The sequence below is a fragment of the Myotis myotis genome, unplaced genomic scaffold, assembly GCF_014108235.1.
Source record: "Myotis myotis isolate mMyoMyo1 unplaced genomic scaffold, mMyoMyo1.p scaffold_m19_p_23, whole genome shotgun sequence".
NCBI lineage: Eukaryota > Metazoa > Chordata > Mammalia > Chiroptera > Vespertilionidae > Myotis > Myotis myotis.
In genome coordinates this window covers 462,174-481,296 of record NW_023416328.1, presented here as the reverse complement: position 1 = coordinate 481,296, position 19,123 = coordinate 462,174, and the positions used below count along the sequence as shown (strand labels likewise).

The window sequence follows — 19,123 nt, the reverse complement described above, 5'->3', positions numbered from 1 at the left end:
GCTTCTGGCAGAGACTGAGTATGGGGGCCCAGGGCAGACTGAGGGATGTCTGTGGCCTGTGTGGGGACCCACAGGGACAGACAGCGGGGCTGAACTGCATCCTGAACAGGTCTAGACCTAGGGGCCATCAGGTCACTAAATCTTCTGTGGGAGGTAGGACCAAGCTGTGATGATGCCAACACCCCACCTGCCACACCTGCAGGACACGGGACCCAGCCTCTGGCCCTCATCCCTGCCTGGGGGGCGCCTCCTCTCCTGGGGGTTCTACCTTCTTGTCCTGTCCTCTCTGCAGTGACTGGGAGTTTGTCCCCTCCCTCCTTCCTCTCCTGCCAACAGAGAGCATGGGTCTCACAGAGGACAGCTGTTGTGGGCTGGGAAGAGCAGGGAAATGAGGGCTTTCTAAAGGCTAACTTTATCCTAGCGACCGTGGTGCTGCCCTGCCCAGATGCAGAAATGGAATCTTTGCCTTGCAGCAACCAAGGGCTGAGCCCAGGGCCTGGAGCCCTTAGCGGGGCCGGCTCAGCTAGTGGGTCTCCGAGGACATCCCACTAGCCGGCCTCTCTGAACCCTGTGAGGCCACAAGAGGCCGCGGCTGCTGCACGGAGGAGCATCTAGTGGATTCCACCCTGGCCGCCATGGAGGGGTCCCGGAGCCCGGGGCTCGGTGAACCCCATGGCTGCTGCTTAGAGCTGGAGAGTCCGTGCTAGGACTCGGGGAGCCTCCCAAGGACAGGGCAGGCCTCTGAGCAGCTCCCAGCTGTGGGAGGAGAAGCAGCAGTTTCTTAAGAGCAAGGGGACCTGGACCACAGCCCCTGCTTCCTCTTCTGGGGAAAAACCGCAGCTCAGCTGGGCGGGAGAATTCTGAAGCTTGCCCCAGGGGCCTACAGTGCTGAGCAGAGGGCCCCTGGGGCTCTGGATGGGAAAATGGGGGTGGGAGAGGAGGTTGGCTTGGATTCTTTATATTGTCCAAACTGAGGACTTCCGAGAATGAAAAGGCCCTGCCTTAACTGTTACACCAGGGCAGCAGATGTAAACTGGGACATTTCAGGGCAAACCGGGATGTAGGTCACCCTACTTACTACTGCTTCCTAGCTGTGTGGGCATGGCCCATTACATAACCTCTCTGAATTTTTTGCAAGAAAACCCCCAAAAAGGCCACTATCCTGTGCTTGCCTCCCAGAGCTGTTGGGGGGTGAGGGGAAGGGATAAAAAGAGTAAATTATGTGGAAGTTCCTAGAACAGCCCTTGGCATGGAGTAGGCTCTCCATGTTTCTCCTCTTCCCGTGAGGCAGTGGGTCCCCCGTCCCTGGGGTTAAAAGCAAGGACCTGTCAACTCTCGAGAGTGAGTTGCTGTGGTGGGAGAGGGTGTATGTAGCTGGAGTCAGATTCCAGTCCTCCCAGTGAGTTCCAGAGGGATGAGGAGGGTGGGCCAGTGAACCGCCCTCGGCTGGAAGCCCCGGGTGGACTTGGCCCCGCCTCTCTTCCCAGGTGGTGACCTCTGCACCCATAGAGGGCCCTGACCAGGGCCCAGCCTGGAGCGGCTTTGCGGTCACCATCTTTGGGGTTGCCAGAGGCCCGGGTTTTGGTCGGGGCAAGGCAGTGCGCGTCGGTCTTCCTGCGATTGCCCGGAGTGGACGCAGACACGTTCTCCAGGGGATCTGTATTTTCTGTGCCCGCAGGAACTGAAGAGCCTGTTCCAACCCAGAAATTTTTAAAAAGAGCTGGGTGTTGGACTTGGCTCTGCCATTTGATTCTGGTCAAAGGTCAAAGGTCTCCAGGCCTCAGATTCCTGCTGGAGGGTGGGGATGAGTTAGCTCTAGCCTCGGGGATATGATAAAAGATAGAGGTGACAGTGCTGGCTGCTCAAAGCTTCTACACTCTGTCACTTGGGGCTCCCATGGCACTGCCTTTACCCATCTTCCTGTTGCCTGGGAGCCCCTAGAAGCGGAGTGGACACTCCTGAGGGGCTAGCAGTCTCCACTGTCCCGGCAGATAGGTCCTCAATTCAGGAACGAACGAATGAGGTCAGAGCCGGGGAGTGACTCAACATCTGTGACACCAGCTCTGTGCAGGGGCTGCCTGATCCCTCAAAGCCAGCACTCCTGTCGGTGGAAGGGTCTGACCTCCTGCCAGATGTCCTTGGGCACTGCCAACTCTGCACGGTGGCCTCACCGGGGGGGCACTGTCCCAGCAGCCTCGTCTACTGGCTACTCTGCCCTCCATTTCCTTTCCTCACTCCAAGAAGGTTCTCTGGCCACTTGCCAGGACTTGCTGGAAGGTTGGTTTCTCGAAAAACGTCAGCTCTGGGAGGCACCCAGAGGTAACAGCGCACAGCCCCCAGCGGACTCCTGTCCAGCCAGTCTCCTCCGTTACATGCGTCACACTAAGGTCCCAGGCGGCAGTCAGTAGGTGTGTAGCTCCAAGGGTGGTCCCTTAGAGTGGGAGCAGGGTCTACCCCCATACCCAGTCTCCAGGCGGAGGCCACTCTGTCCTTAACACCTGTGGCCCAGCCAGGACCTCCCCAGCTCTACCCTCTTGACTGAGGTCAAGAAGTGGGACACCAAAGTTCCTTACAGCTCAGAAACAAGATTTCTCCAAAAACGGGAGCTCCAATAAGAGGTGCCCAAATTCTACTTTAAGACTTTCTGTCCAACCAGCCTATTCGTGAAGGGTCTTATAGGGTAAGGCCCCCTAGTACCGAAGGATGACACCGACTTTGAACATATTCTCACCAACAGAGTGTCTGACCGTTTTCTTGTTGTTCCCAGATGTTGGGATATTATTCAGCGCTGACAATTCGATGGGCAAAACGAAATGGCACCTCACTGTGTTACTTCATATTTTTAACGAGGCACATTGAGTGTTTTCCACATGTTTGTGGGCCGTTTTTATTTCTTCTTCTGAGAAGAGCCTATTCACACCCTTTTTTCTACTGGTCTGTCTTTTCTTAATGATTTATAGGTGCTCTTTGTATATTGCAGATATTACTCCTTTGTCATATTTTCCCCCCTATTTTCTGCCTGTCTTCTAATTTTGCTTACGCCTTCTACAGACAGTTTTACAACGTCCCATGCGTGTCTTTTCCTTCAGCTTCTGTGTTTCACGCGTGCTTGGAATTTCTCTCACTGAGATGATTCAGCTGCTGCTTCAGACATTCTCAGAATCAGCAGCCACAAGGCTTGCAGTGGCAGCAAATCATGCTTATTCAAAAGAAAATGTTTACTTTAAAAATAGAACTGTCACCCCAAGCATTTATTTAAGCATTAATAGATACGGGTAAAAATTACAAATGGCATAACAAAAGTAACAGCTTTATATTCACAGATGGTCAGATGCTGACAAACAAGAAACAAGATCGCTGTACATTGAGATTTGGTTGTTAGGAAAATGCATATGTCGGCCTGAGGAACTGTCTGTTCACAGGCTTTGGTGGAGCCATAATCCCCAATTTTCTACTGATTCCTGCTGCCGCCTGAGAACCACGTGCAGTTGATGTTGGCCCGGGGATGCTGGAGGATTTAGTTTTAGGAGATATCCTTCTGCACGTGGTGGATCTCCTAAAATGTGACAAAGAAAATTGAAATGTTATATAAAACCCCCCAAAACAGTCATTTTTTCCTCTTAACCTGAAAGAGCTACATAACCCATGGTTTTCTTTGGTCTGACCTGTTTCTCTGCCTGTAACCCCCCTGGGTAAGGTCAGCTTCCTTTGCAATTCAAGGAGGAAAGGACTGCTGTTCTTCAGACGAATTTATCTCCCTAAAATGTCAAGGACTGTTCCTGAATTCTGTGACTTGAGGCCAAATCATGTGCCTTCGCTCCACCTACACCTTTCATAGCTGATAATCGGACCCCTCCCTTGGGACAACAGAGCCCAGATCTACTCTAATCGAATAAAGCATGGGCACCTTGTTTTAAGGCCCCAAATGCCTGGACAATACTCTGGAATGACTGTGCTTGCACAGTCCAGAGAAGGTGGCTGCGTGCACGGAGAAGGGGGCGGAGCAGAGCTGAGCCTCTTCCTGCCCAGCTCCAGCCAGGGGAAGGCTGCAGATGTGGTTCCCGGGGGAGGCCTGCGAGGGCTCGGGTCTGGCGCGTCTCTGTCACCGCCACGTCGCCGGCAGCTTGCTGGATTGCCTGCACTCCCAGGGCTGTGTTCTTGTACCTCCCACTCGCTGCCTTTACAGTCAGGGAAGAAGCCCTTGCCACAGCCTATCACAAAGTCCTTCAAGCACTTCACTTCCCTCACTGGCCTGAAGGTAATAGCTATTCTTTCCTCCTTTCCACCCCCAATAAAATGTAAAATAAATAAATAAATAAAACCCCACAGGGCCGTATGTTTACAAGGATAACAGCCGGCAGCATTCTCTATAGAAGCCTTTTTCTTACACAAGTATTTCCTGCTGCTTTGTAACCAGGCTGAATTCATGCCCAACACGAATTCCACAGCATTGGGGCTGGCAAGTGGCCTCCCATCTCTGAATTCGGGGGCCACTGGTCTGTGGTAATGACATTCTGGTGGGACTAGGTCAAGAGTGGTTTTTCAACATTGTTCAACTCTTGCTCCAGGGCAGTATGACCACAGAACTGGCAAAGATGTGCTAACCCTGCGAGCAGCAGCCTGAATTTCCCTATGCAGATTTCCTGCTGAGATACTGAGTCCAGAGCAAAAACCTGCTGTTTCTGTTGATTTACAGAATGAATCTGCCAACAGCAGCCTCCATCTCACCCAGGCCATCCATTTTACTCCCACTTAGAGAGCTGGCAACACAACTTGGGAACAAAATTCGTTCATTGTGTGTTATTCCCAAGTGGTAAGGTTCCGGTAGGGTGGAGAGGTAAGGACCCTGGCAAAGAGCCATGTTTGTTCTGCCATTGTGCAGACTCTCAACCAGGTGAGCAGTGGAACCGGAGGAATCTTTCAGAGAGGCTCTGGGGAAACGAGGAGAATGAAGCACAGACACAAAGCGGCTGTGACAAAGGTAAAAGAAAGTCACAAAACGGACTGGTTTTAGGCGCAGGGATCAGAGAAGAATCCCATCAGAGACACACAGGCCCATTAAAAACCAGCATCAAAACTGGGACTGGCTTTGGGACTGAGCTTTCCGACTTCTGGTTAGATCAGGTTCTAGGCCACAGGGCAAAGTGCTTCCCTCTTACAGACAAAAGCTGTGAAAACGGAATAAGGGAGCCAATGGCAATGAACACTTAAAATATGGTTTGCTTTGTTCTAACAAGTAAAAATGAAATCATAGCCATGGCTAAGGACTTTCCAGGGACTACATGCAGAAATGAAAAAGCTCTGGGCCCTCGCTGGTTTGGTACAGTGGATAGAGTGTCAGCCTGAGAACCAAGAAGTCCCAGGTTCGATTCTGGTCAAGGGCATGTACCTCAGTTGCAGGTCCTCTCCGGCCGGACCCTGGTCTGGGCTCCTGCAGTTTGGTGCAGGAGGCAACCAGTCAATGTATTTCTCTCACATTGATATTTCTTTCTGTCTTTCCCTCTCTCTTCCACTCTCTCTAAAAAAATCAATGGAAAAATATCCTCGGGTTAGGATTAAAAAAAAATAATGCTCTGGGCAGGTGTGGGCGAGCCACTGTCCACGTCGTAGCTGTAAGATTGAGACCAGGCTGGTTCAACCTTGCAGAAGTTCCCTCCCCAGGCCAGGCCTTAGTTTCCTCATCATAACCTCCAGGGGACTGGGCCCCATGCCTTTTAAGGACTCTTACTCTGTGTGGGCTCCTGAGGAAATGACTATTTCCCAAAACGAAGGAATAAATGAAGAAAATAAAATGTCCCCACCGAAGAACATCTGCTGGTCACTTGAGCATTAAAAACCACAAAATTAAACTAACATTTACTAATGCTTTTAATTTCTGTATCCTGGCAGAAGAATTAGCACATGCAAGATGTTTGTTTATGGACTTAACAAGAAAGTGACAATTTGGTAACATTTGCCTTCCCCTTTCTTCCTTCACTCAAAAAAAATTTTTTTATTACCCAGAAGGAAGAGAGTTACAAAAAACTGCAAAAGAAAAAAACACAACAGCTTGCAGAAATTTACTATGGACTTCTTTCCCTTTTCTGTAAGCATCTCTGTGACAATATGCAGTTATCTGGGAGGCGGGCATCCAGGCTGCTGGAATGGTCACGATCCTGCCAGACCTTACTTTCCTGGTGAGGACAGAGAGTGTCCTTGCAGAAGACAGGGAGAGGGGCTGTGTGAAGCAGTGCAATGATGAAGAAATACGAACGCTGCCCAGATCATCACCCAGCACCTGACAATACTACCTTTGTTCCCCCTGGGCGTGCTAACAGCGCCCACAGCAGGTGAGTCCCAGCCCGGGGGTAGGCACGTGTAGGAAAGGAAGGATGGAAGCCATTTGCGCAGTCTCTCGGAGCCTGGCTTGCCTGAGCTTTTGATTTTCCTGTTGTGGACGCTTCCCTGCTGCCCTGCAGACTGGGAGGGTGGCTTTCCCAGGTTTGGATGAATGGCAGGGAGTGTGGAGGCCTGCAGATCTGCGGCAATACTAGTACAGCAAGTACTGACAGAATCATAAAAGTAAGGAGGAAACAAAAGCTTCTGTTTATTCAGCTAGTATATGATTTATAGTATTTTAGGTGGAAAAGACTCTTAAGAAGAGCAATTATAAAAAAAATTTTTTCTAAGTCAAAATTGGAGTTTTTACAAACTAGAAAATTTTAGTGATAATCAACTTAGGAGTAGATTATTTTTAAAAACTGAAGCAGCCCGGCCAGCACGCTCAGTGGTTAAGTGTTGACCTATGAACCAGGAGGTTGCGGTTTGATTCCCAATTTGGGCACATGCCCAGGTTGCTGGCTCGATCCTCAGTCAGGGGCGTGCAGGAGGCAGCCGATCAATGATTCTCTCTCATCATTGATGTTTCTATCTTTCTCTCCCTCTCCTTTCCTCTCTGAAATCAATAAAAATATGTTAAAAAATAAATACATAAAATGAAAGCTAAAGCAAATGTTGAATCAAGCAACACTTATGGTTTATTTTAATAAATGATTCAAAGAAAACCAAAGCAGTTGCACTTTTATACTTTTCTCCCTTATACCCTAGGTTGCAGAACTTACCCTTTTGTCTTGAAATCACCAACACCAGTTCTTCTCCTTTTAGACCTTTGGCAGGCTGGCATCCTTTTCCGCTTTCTTTCATTTTTGGTTTTATTTGCAAAGTAGTGAGAGGATATAGGTGTTTCCTCATCACACTCCTCCGAGCCATTCCTAGCGCTTCTGCTGCTGGATGGGCTCATCTGTGGGGAGCTGTCCTCAACTGCAAACGGACAACGCAGACATTTACTGGTGATGCCTGCTGGTCCCAACGTCGTTCGTTTACACGGAGACGCACAACACACGCAGTTCAGCTGACACCTACCTGCTTTCCTGGTGTCTTCTTGCCACCTGGTTTGACAATTCCGCAGGATCTGAACTTTTTTTTTTTTCCACAAAGCCCCAAAGTGCTCAATGGCAATTAATTTTTTTAAAGACAGAGGCTAAGAATTCATTAAAAAAAAAAAAAAAAAAAAATCTGTGAGCCTGGCCAGTGTGGCTGTGGTTGAGCATCGACCTATGAACCAGGAGGTCACAGTTCGATTCCTGGTTGGGGCATATGCCCAGGTTGCAAGCTTGATCCCTAGTGTGGGGCGTGCAGAAGGTAGCTGATCAATGATTCTCTCTCATCATTGATGTTTCTATCTCTCTCTCCCCTCCTTTCCTCTTTGAAATCAAGAAAAATATATATTAAAAAAAAAAAAATCTGTGATTCTCTTTAACTCAACTAGAGACTTCAGGTTTAGTTCCTACTCTATGTGTATGACCTACGCCCGTTACTATTTGGACAGTTAATCCTGTTAAGCACTTTTAAAAGTATAATGTGCTACATAAAAGATAAATTTTATTTGTCAATTTACATATGCTGAAAAAATAACCCGATATAAGAGAAACATAAACTATGTACCTTACTTCTGAACATCAGTTATTTAGTAAATGAGTGTCAGAAACTTCCAGGCCATATTTTACTCTTCAAAGACAAAAAAACCTCTTTGCATATTTTGGCACATTTCACACACCATGCAGGAAATGGGTCTGTATGGCAGCACACACTTAAAGAAGATGGTAACTTCCACAGGTACTGGCATCCCAACACAGGGAAGGAACATGAAACCTTCCCAGATAAATTCATTCCTCCATTTTCTGAAGGGAGGTATTTCCTGGCCGGTTTGGTTCACCCTCAGGCTACCCTGCTGCCCGGAGAAAGGACAGGACGGGCCTTGTCCCTCCAACACTGGTTCCCACAGAAAGGCCCTGTAGCTGGGGCAAAGAGCGCTGTCATCCCAGCTGTGGGACTTTGGGGATATGAAAAGGCCTCACCCATTTCCACCTGTGAAATGGGTGTTGTGAGGACTGAGTGATACAAAATAGACAAAGCTCTTGGCACAGAGCCTGTCCCTCAATAGTGGCAGCAATTATCACCAGGCTGGCTGCTTCCACAGAGCAGCCCTGTCTCATGTGGGAAAAACCCTCCCCAACAAGTTACCATGGTAAACAAACATGAGGTTCCGACCAAGGGACTGTGACAATCGTCTAAGGCCTTTAGTGGAGTAATGACTGTACTGAGGAATGTATGAAAACCTTCCTTTGCAGCATTTTGTTAATGAATAAAACCGATAATGAACAGACAGAACTTGAAGCACATGCTCACTTGTTTCTCAGCCTGTTTACCATTTCCATTAGCCTAGAAAAGAAACCCCACCGAGATCCTTACAGAAACAGGAAAAACATTGAACTTGGCCTGTTGTGTCTCATCACATGGAGGTATGCTAGAGGACTTCTGCACGTGTCCCGTCTCCTACATCTTCCTGTGCTCTCAATGTCCTCTTAGCCAGTGCTTTCTATGGCTCAGTAGCGATGGGGTTTGTAATTAGAGATGCTTCGTGACAGGCCTAATGCAACCTTGGGAACATCTGCTCATGCTGCACTGACTCGGACAGATTCTTTCGACAGCTAACAACAATAAGATAATCTAGCACTTCAATTCCATGTTCATTTTTCCAAAATATTTAAACTCCTCTCTTACATTTTATCTTTAGACATGCTTTTCAGATAACATGTTCCTTCCTCAGATAAGGAAACTGAAGCACAAAGAAGTTATTTGTGGCCTGCCAAGGACCACAGAGCGAGATGGTGGCAGGCCCGGGAGCTGCACCAGCCCTATGGATTCCCCAGGTATTTGCCTGAACAGAACCAGCAACTTCTGGGCTCAAAGGTCCTCCTTTGGGTCCTAGTAGCAGGATTGGTAGCTGGCATCCCGCAGGATGTCCTGCAAGAGGTGGCTGGCACGCCACTGAAGGGTGCCCTGAGCACTTGAGCGTCAGGGTGACAAGGTGTCGGAAGCATGAACACTCCCGGAAACCAGAGATTTAATCCAGTGAGATGCATCGCTTAACATTAAGACAGGCTTTCAGAAAACACATATCTGGCTGTATACTGAACCTGGCAGTGTCCACTCGGCGTATTTCTGTAATATTGGAATCACTTCGGCACCGTATTTTTCCAGTTTATCTTCAGTAACACCATCAATTTGAAGCAAAACCTCAGGATCAGAAGATAGCGACTCTGAGCATGAACATAAAAGCAGGAATTTAAATTACCACCAACAGAAAACCCACTGAACTTGTGCTCATTCACCCATTCGGCACATGCCTGTTACGTGCCAACCAAGTGCAGAGCGCTGGGCACATGGGCCAATTTTCTGCAAGGCAGCTGGTGCCAACAGAGGCAGCAGACAGGCCCAGAGGGTAGGAGCCCATCCTCCAATTCCAGCAGCAAAGGTGTGTTAAGTCAGGGCTGAGAGGGAGGGAGATCAACAGACATGGAGTAACCGGGGTAACCGGAGAGGACCTGTGCGCTGTGCCTCAGAGTTTAAGCAGACTTTGCTGTCTTCGCACAATAAAGACTATTTAGGAGAATGTCCACAGTCATGTTTCCAGCTCTGACTTCTCCCGTGCACTCCAGACTTGTACGTCCAACTCAAAAAGACCGTAACTGAATTCTTTTTTTTTAAACAAGAATTTTTTTAAAAAATATATTTTTATTAATTGCAGAGAGGAAGGGAGAGGGAGAGAGCTAGAAACATCAATGATGACAGTCATTGATCGGCTGCCTCCTGCACGCCCCCTACTGGGGATCGAGCCTGCAACCCGGGCATGTGCCCTTGACCAGAATCGAACCTGGGACCCTTCATTCTGCAGGCCGACGTTCTATCCACTGAGCCAAAACAGCTGGGCCCGTAACTGAAATGTTACACACCCCCAACCCGAACCCATTCTTCCTTTAGTCTTTCTGTCTGTGGGGTGAAGCGGGAAATCTGACTTTAACAAGTAGGCTGTTGAGTCCTCTGCACACAGATGGTACATGGGTCTCATAGCCGGTCAAGCCCGTCATTTTAAAGATCACCCTAGCTGCTGTATGGAAAACGGATTATAAGGGAAAGAGCAGAAACTCGGAGCCCAGTGGGAGCCAGTGAGGATGTAGCAGTAGAGAAGAAAAAGAGATGGATTTGGATGCGTTTGGGAGGCTGGTCTGTAGGAGTCATTGATGCACTGGCTGTGGGAGTGAGGGAGTAATAATTCCTATATAGACTTCAGCAAAGGGTGGATTTCAAATCTTTGATTTTCACATCATTTCTATGTTTAGAGGAGAAGGAACAGACCTTTGGGACAGACTAGAAGGTTTACGGAGGGAGTTAGTGGAAGACGAAGTGGGAAAGGCAAGTAGAAATGCAGATCCCCGATAGACTTTGTACTTTATCTGGAGAGCTGTTGGCATTTTAACAGAGGTTTTGAAAGATTAAAATGTACATCATGTTCATATCTGGAGTTAAGGAGGCCAGTTAGAAAACTACACTAAGAGCCTAGGAACAAAATACTGTATTTCATCAACTCTAAGACACTTAGTCACGGTTTGACTGCTGAGGTCTTACAAGTGCTGACGGTCGAATGGTAGCTGTGCTGCGGCTGCTGCCGCCTGTGCACGCGAGAACTTAGTCACAGCCATTGGCACTGCTGGCACGGCCACAGCGTGACTGCAGGGCTGGTTCCTCACGTGCCACAGAAAATGTCTACAAAACAACTAGACTGTGATTAGTGCTGAAAAGGTGATTGTGAATGCAGAAAACCCCAGAAACGGACTAATGGGGGATACATTTGGCACTGATAAAGAAATATCTCTTTTTGAGAAAATGACCACAACTTTCTAGTTTCTTGCAGACCACGACCAATGCTTCCCACGGCTTAAAAGAGAAGATGCCGAGAGTGGATGAAGCGCTACCTTTGTGCCACTGAGAGACGTCCAGCCTTCTGTTGGCAGTCTGTGGTATCGTCAAGAAAACACGGCCACCAAACCAGAATGAGTGATGGGAAAATAATGGAACACACTAAAGAAGGCTGTTGTCACTAACATTCTCAATGACACGTGGGAAAACAAAGATATGGAAAACTGACTCAAAAATCATTTGGAAGAGTCAGGCTTTGAATGTGAATTTTTACAAGTACCTAAATCAGCTCACTTTAATTTTATGCATTTTTCATGTACAAGCAGAGTAAGTCAAAATAATTTTCAACAAAAGCACCATGTTACAGTTTAATTAGCAGAATTTTTTCTTTCTTACTAGTTCATAACATAACAGACTTAAAGTAGATGGCATCTTGGAGTTGATGAAGTACTATAATGATCTATGGTGCTGGGAATGGGAATGGAGAAGAGAGAAGGTGAGGATGATGGGACTTTAGGAAGGTAATGTACATTACTAGTTAGTCGCCTATGTAACAACTTATTTTCCAAGGACTTTACTATTAGAATTCTGGTTGAGCTATCTGAAGCCTTGGCAATAACTCAGAGCATTTATTAACTGAAGACACAGAAGAGTGCTTGATCTGGATTCAAAGAAGCATAACACATCATCTCTTTTCATAAGGAACTTAGCTCCTCATTGCAAATACATCATTATAATAACATAGCTAAATTTCATAAAGGCAGGCACAAATGGACACATAATCATTAAGTAACATCTGGTATTAGAGACTGCAATTATCCATATTCTAACATCCAGCATTGGAGGAAAGTATCTCAAGAATAAGTTTAAACGGCTTCTCTGAGCTTTTAGAGATTAAATAAAAATAATACAAAAGCCTGAGATACATTTATGCACTTAAAAAAGTTCCTTAGCGAGACTGACCTTGGGCCTATTAATTGATGCCATGAAACAGAAGGCTCATACACACCTACCTGCAAGCTTCTTGAGAGTGACAGTGTTGAAGATATTGAAGTAATGGACACCAAAAACTTTCCCCAGAGATTTGCACACTTCCGTAAGTTCTCCAAGACATTTCTTAACAACCTCTTCCCTCTGGGAAACCTTCGTCACTAAGGCTTTTTGTTTTTTGATACGGCTGGAATTTTCCGTCTCCATAAAGTCTACCTTTGAGTTAGGGGGGAGAGAGAGAGAGAAATCATAGGAGTGTGTGCGTGTGCACACTTGCATCAAAATAGGGGCTTTATTTAATGCTTCACTGCATTTTCAGGAGTTTCTTCTTTTATGCCAAGTGGATAGTAAGCCCTTTGGGAACAGGGGCTGTGCATTCTCCATCTTTGTGTCCCCAGTGCCTAGCACAGAACTACTTCTTTTTTTTTTTTTAAAATATATATTTTACTGATTTTTTACAGAGAGGAAGGGAGAGAGATAGATAGTTAGAAACATCAATGAGAGAGAAACATCGATCAGCTGCCTCCTGCACATCTCCTACTGGGGATGTGCCCGCAACCCGGGTACATGCCCTTGACTGGAATCGAACCTGGGACCTTTCAGTCTGCAGGCCGATGCTCTATCCACTGAGCCAAACCGGTTTTGGCAGAACTACTTCTTGACAAATGTTTGTTTAGTAAATACATGGTGATTTAGTGATCTGATAACCCATTAAATTCACTTTGATAAGTATTGCATTACTTGGGTTCCATGTTAAAGTCTCTTTGCAAATTAAGAGGAACATAGTATGTTCATATAAGATAGTACAAATACATCCAGTATCCATAAGCTTTGGAAAAGAGAGTAATATGTTTCTGTCTACTCCCTGTGAAATAATACAATGAAACAAAACATTTAAAACGCCATACCTTTAAATGCCCATTTAGTAACACTTGCGCTTTACTTCCGAGCATCACATAGGCAATGGGTTGGTCATTGGCATTGATAAATAAGTCTTCATCTAAGATCTTGTCGAGTATCAGCTTTTTAAAAAGTCTCTCAGCATTGTGTCGTGAATATGTAGACCCCTTTCCAAATATCCCCGATTGAATTTTTGCACTCTTACTCCCTGGTGAGAAGGGAAAAAAGTTAGATTAGTAAATGTAGGCACATCATAACCCTCTAATAGAGGTCATTTGTGGGCAGGTCTGGATAAATGGAATATATCATTACCATGACAAAATATAAATTATTAAAAATTACTTTAAAATAAGAAATAAGAGCCGAAACCGGTTTGGCTCAGTGGATAGAGGGTCAGCCTGCGGACTGAAAGGTCCCAGGTTCGATTCCGGTCAGGGGCATGTACCCGGGTTGCGGGCACATCCCCAGTGGGAGATGTACAGGAGGCAGCTGATCGATGTTTCTCTCTCATCGATGTTTCTAACTCTCTATCCCTCTCCCTTCCTCTCTGTAAAAAATCAATAAAATACATAAAAAAAAAAGAAATAAGAAAATGCTTACTATTCTTATATAAAAATGTTAAATTATATGTACAATATGATAAATATGTGATTGTGAGCAAACACATTAAAATATTAGCAGTTTTTTTCTGGAGTTATTTGTACTTTTTCGGTTTTCTACATATTGCAATGTAGTGATCGTGTACAACTTTTTAAAAAAATATTTTAATTGATTTCAGAAAGGAAGGGAGAGGAAGAGAGAGATAGGAACATCAATGATGAGAGAGAATCATTGATTGGCTGTCTCCTGCACGCCCCGCACTGGGGACTGAGCTCCCAATCTGGGCATGCGCCCTTGACCGTAATCGAACCCGGGACCTTTTAGTCCACAGGCCAACGCTCTATCCACTGAGCCAAACCAGCTAGGGCTCGTGTATAACTCTTACAATAAATTGTTTTATCTGCAATCCTTTGTTCCCCTGAAAAAGGTCCAAATGAGAAGGCAAGGGTCCTGAAAGGGAAGACTAGCACTGAAGCTGCTGCTGTCCTGAGGACTGAGCCAGTCAGGAGAAACTGAGCAAACCCTCCTCCTACTCCAATCCAGGCTTCGGATTTTTTAAAATGAATGAACCGCTTAATTGTTTATGTATTTAATTAAGTGAATATCTGGGGAAAAGGGACTATAGTACAGAAGGGTTTATAATTAAAAGCAACATGCCTGGGCCCCACCCTCCCCTCCTGTCTCACTTCCCCTTTCTGAGGCATTCACTTTTTAAACAGCTTTTGTTTTCGGCTCTTGTGGTTACCTCCACAGGAACCCCAACCCTTGTTGTCATTCCTCTAGCCCAGGGTGGGGAACATCTGGCCTGCTCCGTACAAGGCACACAGAATCATTTGGTCTGGCCCTGCCAAGGCATTAGGGGTGAGTTAATTAAATGTTTGACCAAATAGAGCAGGCTAATTTTTAAGCTGATAATTTTGAATGGCCCTCAAATGATGTTATAAATATTCAAAGGGCCCTTGGCAGAAAAAGGGCCTCCCCACCCCTGCTCTAGCCAGTCACCACCCGACATTTACCTAATGAACCCCCAACTATGAAAGGGAGGCTTCATCTCATTTATGCCACCCCCTTCACTTTACCCTGCCCCAGATTTTGCTATAATACTGGTTCATCTATTCAAGATTTTTGTAAGTTTAGATAGAACTTTTAACCACTCTTCCTCCCCTGTATGTAAATTAGCATTTCAAACCTTCTGTGTACTCCCTTCTTTTATTTTTATTTATTTATGTACTTTGCTTTTATATCAAGATGAACATATACATCCGGTCCTGTTCTCTAACCATGTTTAAGTCTATATGTTGACGCCAAGTGTTGTAGAGAATCAACAGTTAATAAGTTTCCTTCCCCACTTGGAATGCTGTGACTCTTGTGCAACCCTAAGGAGGATGTTTACTGCATTCAGGCAAATGGGTTATTTTTTTTGTAGATTTTATCAATTACTCAAAATCATGTGACAATTTCCTTTGTTTTACACATAACCTTAGCTCTCCTGTATAATCTTTCCCCTGGAGTTTCTAAGCCCCTTTCTCCCTTTTTGGGGAGAAGTAACATTTGTGTTCTTCACTGCCATCAATGAAATATTTCATTTCTACCCTGGCCAGTGTTGCTAAATGGTTAGAGTGTTGGCCCCGCACACCAAAAGGTCGCAGAGTCAAGGGCGTGTACCACGATTGCAGGTTTGATCCCTGGCCCCAGTTGGGGCACATATAGGAGGCAACCAACCCATGTGTCTCCTTCACACTGATGTTTCTCCCTTTCTCTCTCACCCTCTCCCACCTAGCCTCACTCTCTCTCTTAAAAAAGAAAGAAAAAAGAGTCCTAACTGGTTTGGCTTAATGGATAGAGTTGGCATGCAGACTGAAGGGTCCCAGGTTCGATTCTAGTCAAGGGCACATGCCCAGGTTGTGGGCTCGATCCCTAGGATGGGGTGTGCAGGAAGCAGCCAATCAATGATTCTCTCTCTCCCTCTCCCTTCCTCTCTGAAATAAAAACATATTTAAAAAATCAAATAAATATCCCCAGGTGAAGATTAAAATGAATAAATATATTTTTTAAAAGCTCAGCTACTGTGGTTCAGTGGTCGAGCATTGTTCTATGAACTAGAAGGTTAAGGCTCAATTCCTGGTCAGGGCATTGCCCGGGTTGCAGGCTCCATCCCCAGTAGGGGCAGGCAGGAGGCAGCCGATCAAATGATCCTCATCATTTATGTTTCTATCTCTCTTTCCCTCTGAAATCAATAAAAATGTATTTTAAAAAATATTTCATTTCTTATTCTTTATACTATTTGGGACAGATTTTTCTTGACCTTGTTACAATGGGCACAACCTGCTCATTGGATGGGCTGCATAGCTTTGTTTCTGGGATTTCTTCTCACCGGACCCCTCAGTCAGTTCCTGTGTTTATGGGATCTTATGATGTGCCTCACTTTCTCTGCCTTCTAGTCTCCAGAGTTGCTGATATTAATCTGATGCCAGTTTGGTTTTGGTTTCTGATTTTACTTTCCAAAACATTCAGGATCATCAATAAAGAGGTCCAGAATAAGCCAGTGACATAAAAATTACTGAGCAGAAGAAATCTCAAGCACAGACCCCCCCACCCTCCCCCAGGAATTCAATCAACTGTCATAAAACCCCTTCCTGGGAACAACCAGGGATGACTGATGCTTATCATTGAAGATCCACATCTAAACGGACACGGTCACAAAAACCCCCACAAAAAACAAAAACACCATATCTCCCTCCCATCTATTCTCCTAAGGGCCGACTTATCTTTCAAAAAAATCATCTGCTTTCCTTACGTGGCCCTCTCCCCTTCCCTTAAGGTGGTATTTAAGCCCCAAAGCCTAACCAACACTTAGAGTTATATTTTTCTGTGAACTCCCTTACATACGTGATTAAATCTTTTGAAGTTAAATTTGTAGGCTCCCCCCCGCCCACTACTATACCTAAGTGTAGAGAAAATTTTCCTCCCTAATATCTCTTTACTCTTGGTATTCTTTAATATTTTTCTTATTCTTGGTATTCTTTTGTTTCATTCTTTTTACTTTTGTTTTTAGTTCTTTTCTTTTTTTAAAAATTTTTATTCTTGGTATTCTTACATCTCATAAAGCATTTGATTTGGTATTCAGTGGGCATTTTAATCTGAAGGCCTTTGCCTTTTCCGCTCTGGGAAATTTCCTTTATCATTGGTTTAATAATTCCCTCTATTTTCTATTTCAAAAATTTTATTTGTCAGATTTCATATTTCCTAAGAATAAATCTTCTATATTTTTTTTGCTCAGGTCTTAGATTTTCTAGACTTCATCTTCCAACCTTTCCACTAAATTTACTGTCAATCATTTAAAAAATTTTATAGTTCTTTCTGTCATTTTTTTCTTCCCTGAAACATTCTATTATTATTGAAGTCTTTGTGAAGATACTAATTAAAAGTGTCCTCTCCCTTCTCCCCAAAGCTACTGCCTACTTACTTAGCTATCTCTATCCCCAGGGTCAAATACTCTATTTGGTCTTTCTCTTGACTGTCCATTTATATTTAATCTTCAGGCACCAGGTTAAACTATTTAGTGGACTTCCTCTGTTATTTTATATCCAGGTCTATGTTCCCCCAAATTCCTTCCCTGAATGGGGATATCCAGTCATCAGGTTTGCTTTAGAATAAGCAGGTAGGACTGGACTTTAGGTGGGTTGGGTGCCCCCCCCCCCCCCCGACCATGCTAACTCAGCTGCCCCCCCTCCTTTAAAATATATTTTTACTGATTTCAGAGAGGGAGGGAGAGAGAGAGAGATAGAAACATCAATGATGAGAATCATTGATTGGCTGCCTCCTGCATTGCCCCCAACTGGGGATCGAGCTTGCAACCCAGGCATGTGCCCTTGACCAGAATCGAACCTGGGACCCTTCAGTCCACAGGCCCAAGGTCCATCCACACAGCCAAACCGAATAGGGCTCAGCTGCCTGTCTAGTCCTCAGGCAGTTCATTTATTTTTGTTTTAGAATCAGGCTGGTATTTGATGCAGTTCTTTGGTGGGCAGGCTCTTTTTAATGGCCCTCTCCTATTTTGCCTATTTTGGGCTCCCCTGATTTCACTCCCACTCCCTGGGTCCAGACTTCAAGCCTGAGGCCTACTGATAAGAGGTTCTGCCTGGTTGATAGTCCCTCCCTTGCTCTAACTCTCTCCTACAATTATTTTAGCATCGTGGTTTACTGCGCTTCATTCCATTTGTCAACATGCTTCCATCCATTTCCTCAATCTAATGATGGTCTCTCTCTGGTTCTCTATGCCACTGCAGATATAATTTCTCATTTTATTTCCTTATTATTATTTTAATAGAGTGTCAAGCAAAAAAAAAAGAAGAAAGATACTTATGCTCAGGCTGCCATCTTGAACTGAAAGTTAGTCAACGTGTAATTCTCTAAGCAAGTTCTATTCCACTCAGACTAAACTGTATAAACTTTATTTTTTTGTATGTGAGAACTCACCTTAGTGCAGTGATGGCGAACCTATGACACGTGTGTCAGAGGTGACACGTGAACTCATTTTTTTGGTTGACTTTTCTTGGTTAAATGGCATTTAAATATATAAAATAAATATCAAAAATATAAGCCTTTGTTTTACTATGGTTGCAAAGATCAAAAAATTTCTGTATGTGACACGGCACCAGAGTTAAGTTAGGGCTTTTCAAAATGCTGACACGCCGAGCTCAGAAGGTTCGCCATCACTGCCTTAGTGACTTATAAATTCCATAAAAATAATTAGCATAGCCCTGGCCGTTGTGGCTCCGTTGGTTGAGCACTGTCCCATGCACCGAAAAGCCTGTCTGATTCCAGGTTGTGGGCTCGATCCCCAGTTGGGTTGCATGCAGGAGGCAGTGATCTATGTTTCTCTCTCACATTGATGTCTCTCTCTTTCTCCCTTCCTCTCTCTCTAAAACTCAATTTTAAAAACACATAGCCGAACCAGTTTGGCTCAGTGGATAGAGCGTCGGCCTGCGGACTCAAGGGTCCCGGGTTCGATTCCGGTCAAGGGCATGTACCCTGGTTGCGGGCACATCCCCAGTGGGGGGCGTGCAGGAGGCATCTGATCGATCTCTCTCATCAATGTTTCTAACTCTCTATCCCTCTCCCTTCTTCTCTGTAAAAAATCAATAAAATATATTAAAAAAAATAAAAAAAATAAAAACACATAACATTAAAGTATTTCTTTCTGGAAAAAAAAAATCGGCATAATTCATAAAAACCGATTTTCTTTTGTTAGTCGAAAAAGGTTTTATCCTGAAGCCCTTCACGTCTATAAGAAAACAGACAAGGGAATTCTTTAGATGTTCAACTTCAACTG

At 45.1% G+C, this 19,123-nt stretch overlaps 1 protein-coding gene across 6 annotated transcripts in view; it reads right to left on the bottom strand.

Moving 5' to 3' along the window:
- Positions 1-3,236: 3,236 nt before the first annotated feature.
- BLM (BLM RecQ like helicase) overlaps positions 3,237-19,123 on the bottom strand; it is a 73,589-nt gene continuing 57,702 nt past the window's right edge. The window contains exons 18-23 of one of the 6 annotated variants that reach the window (XR_004975181.1): positions 13,197-13,396; positions 12,312-12,504; positions 9,519-9,641; positions 7,101-7,299; positions 5,390-6,544; positions 3,422-3,556 (exon numbers count right to left, since the gene is read on the bottom strand). Coding sequence is in view for 3 of the 6 variants with exons in the window: in XM_036355717.1 (XP_036211610.1) it covers positions 3,379-3,556; positions 7,101-7,299; positions 9,519-9,641; positions 12,312-12,504; positions 13,197-13,396 (893 nt within the window). In the remaining 3 variants the exon portion in view is untranslated. Of the gene's footprint in view, positions 3,557-5,389; positions 6,545-7,100; positions 7,300-7,401; positions 7,520-9,501; positions 9,642-12,307; positions 12,505-13,196; positions 13,397-19,123 lie in introns of those variants that run through there. The other 5 variants (XM_036355717.1, XR_004975182.1, XR_004975183.1 and 2 more) reach the window with 5 other exon arrangements.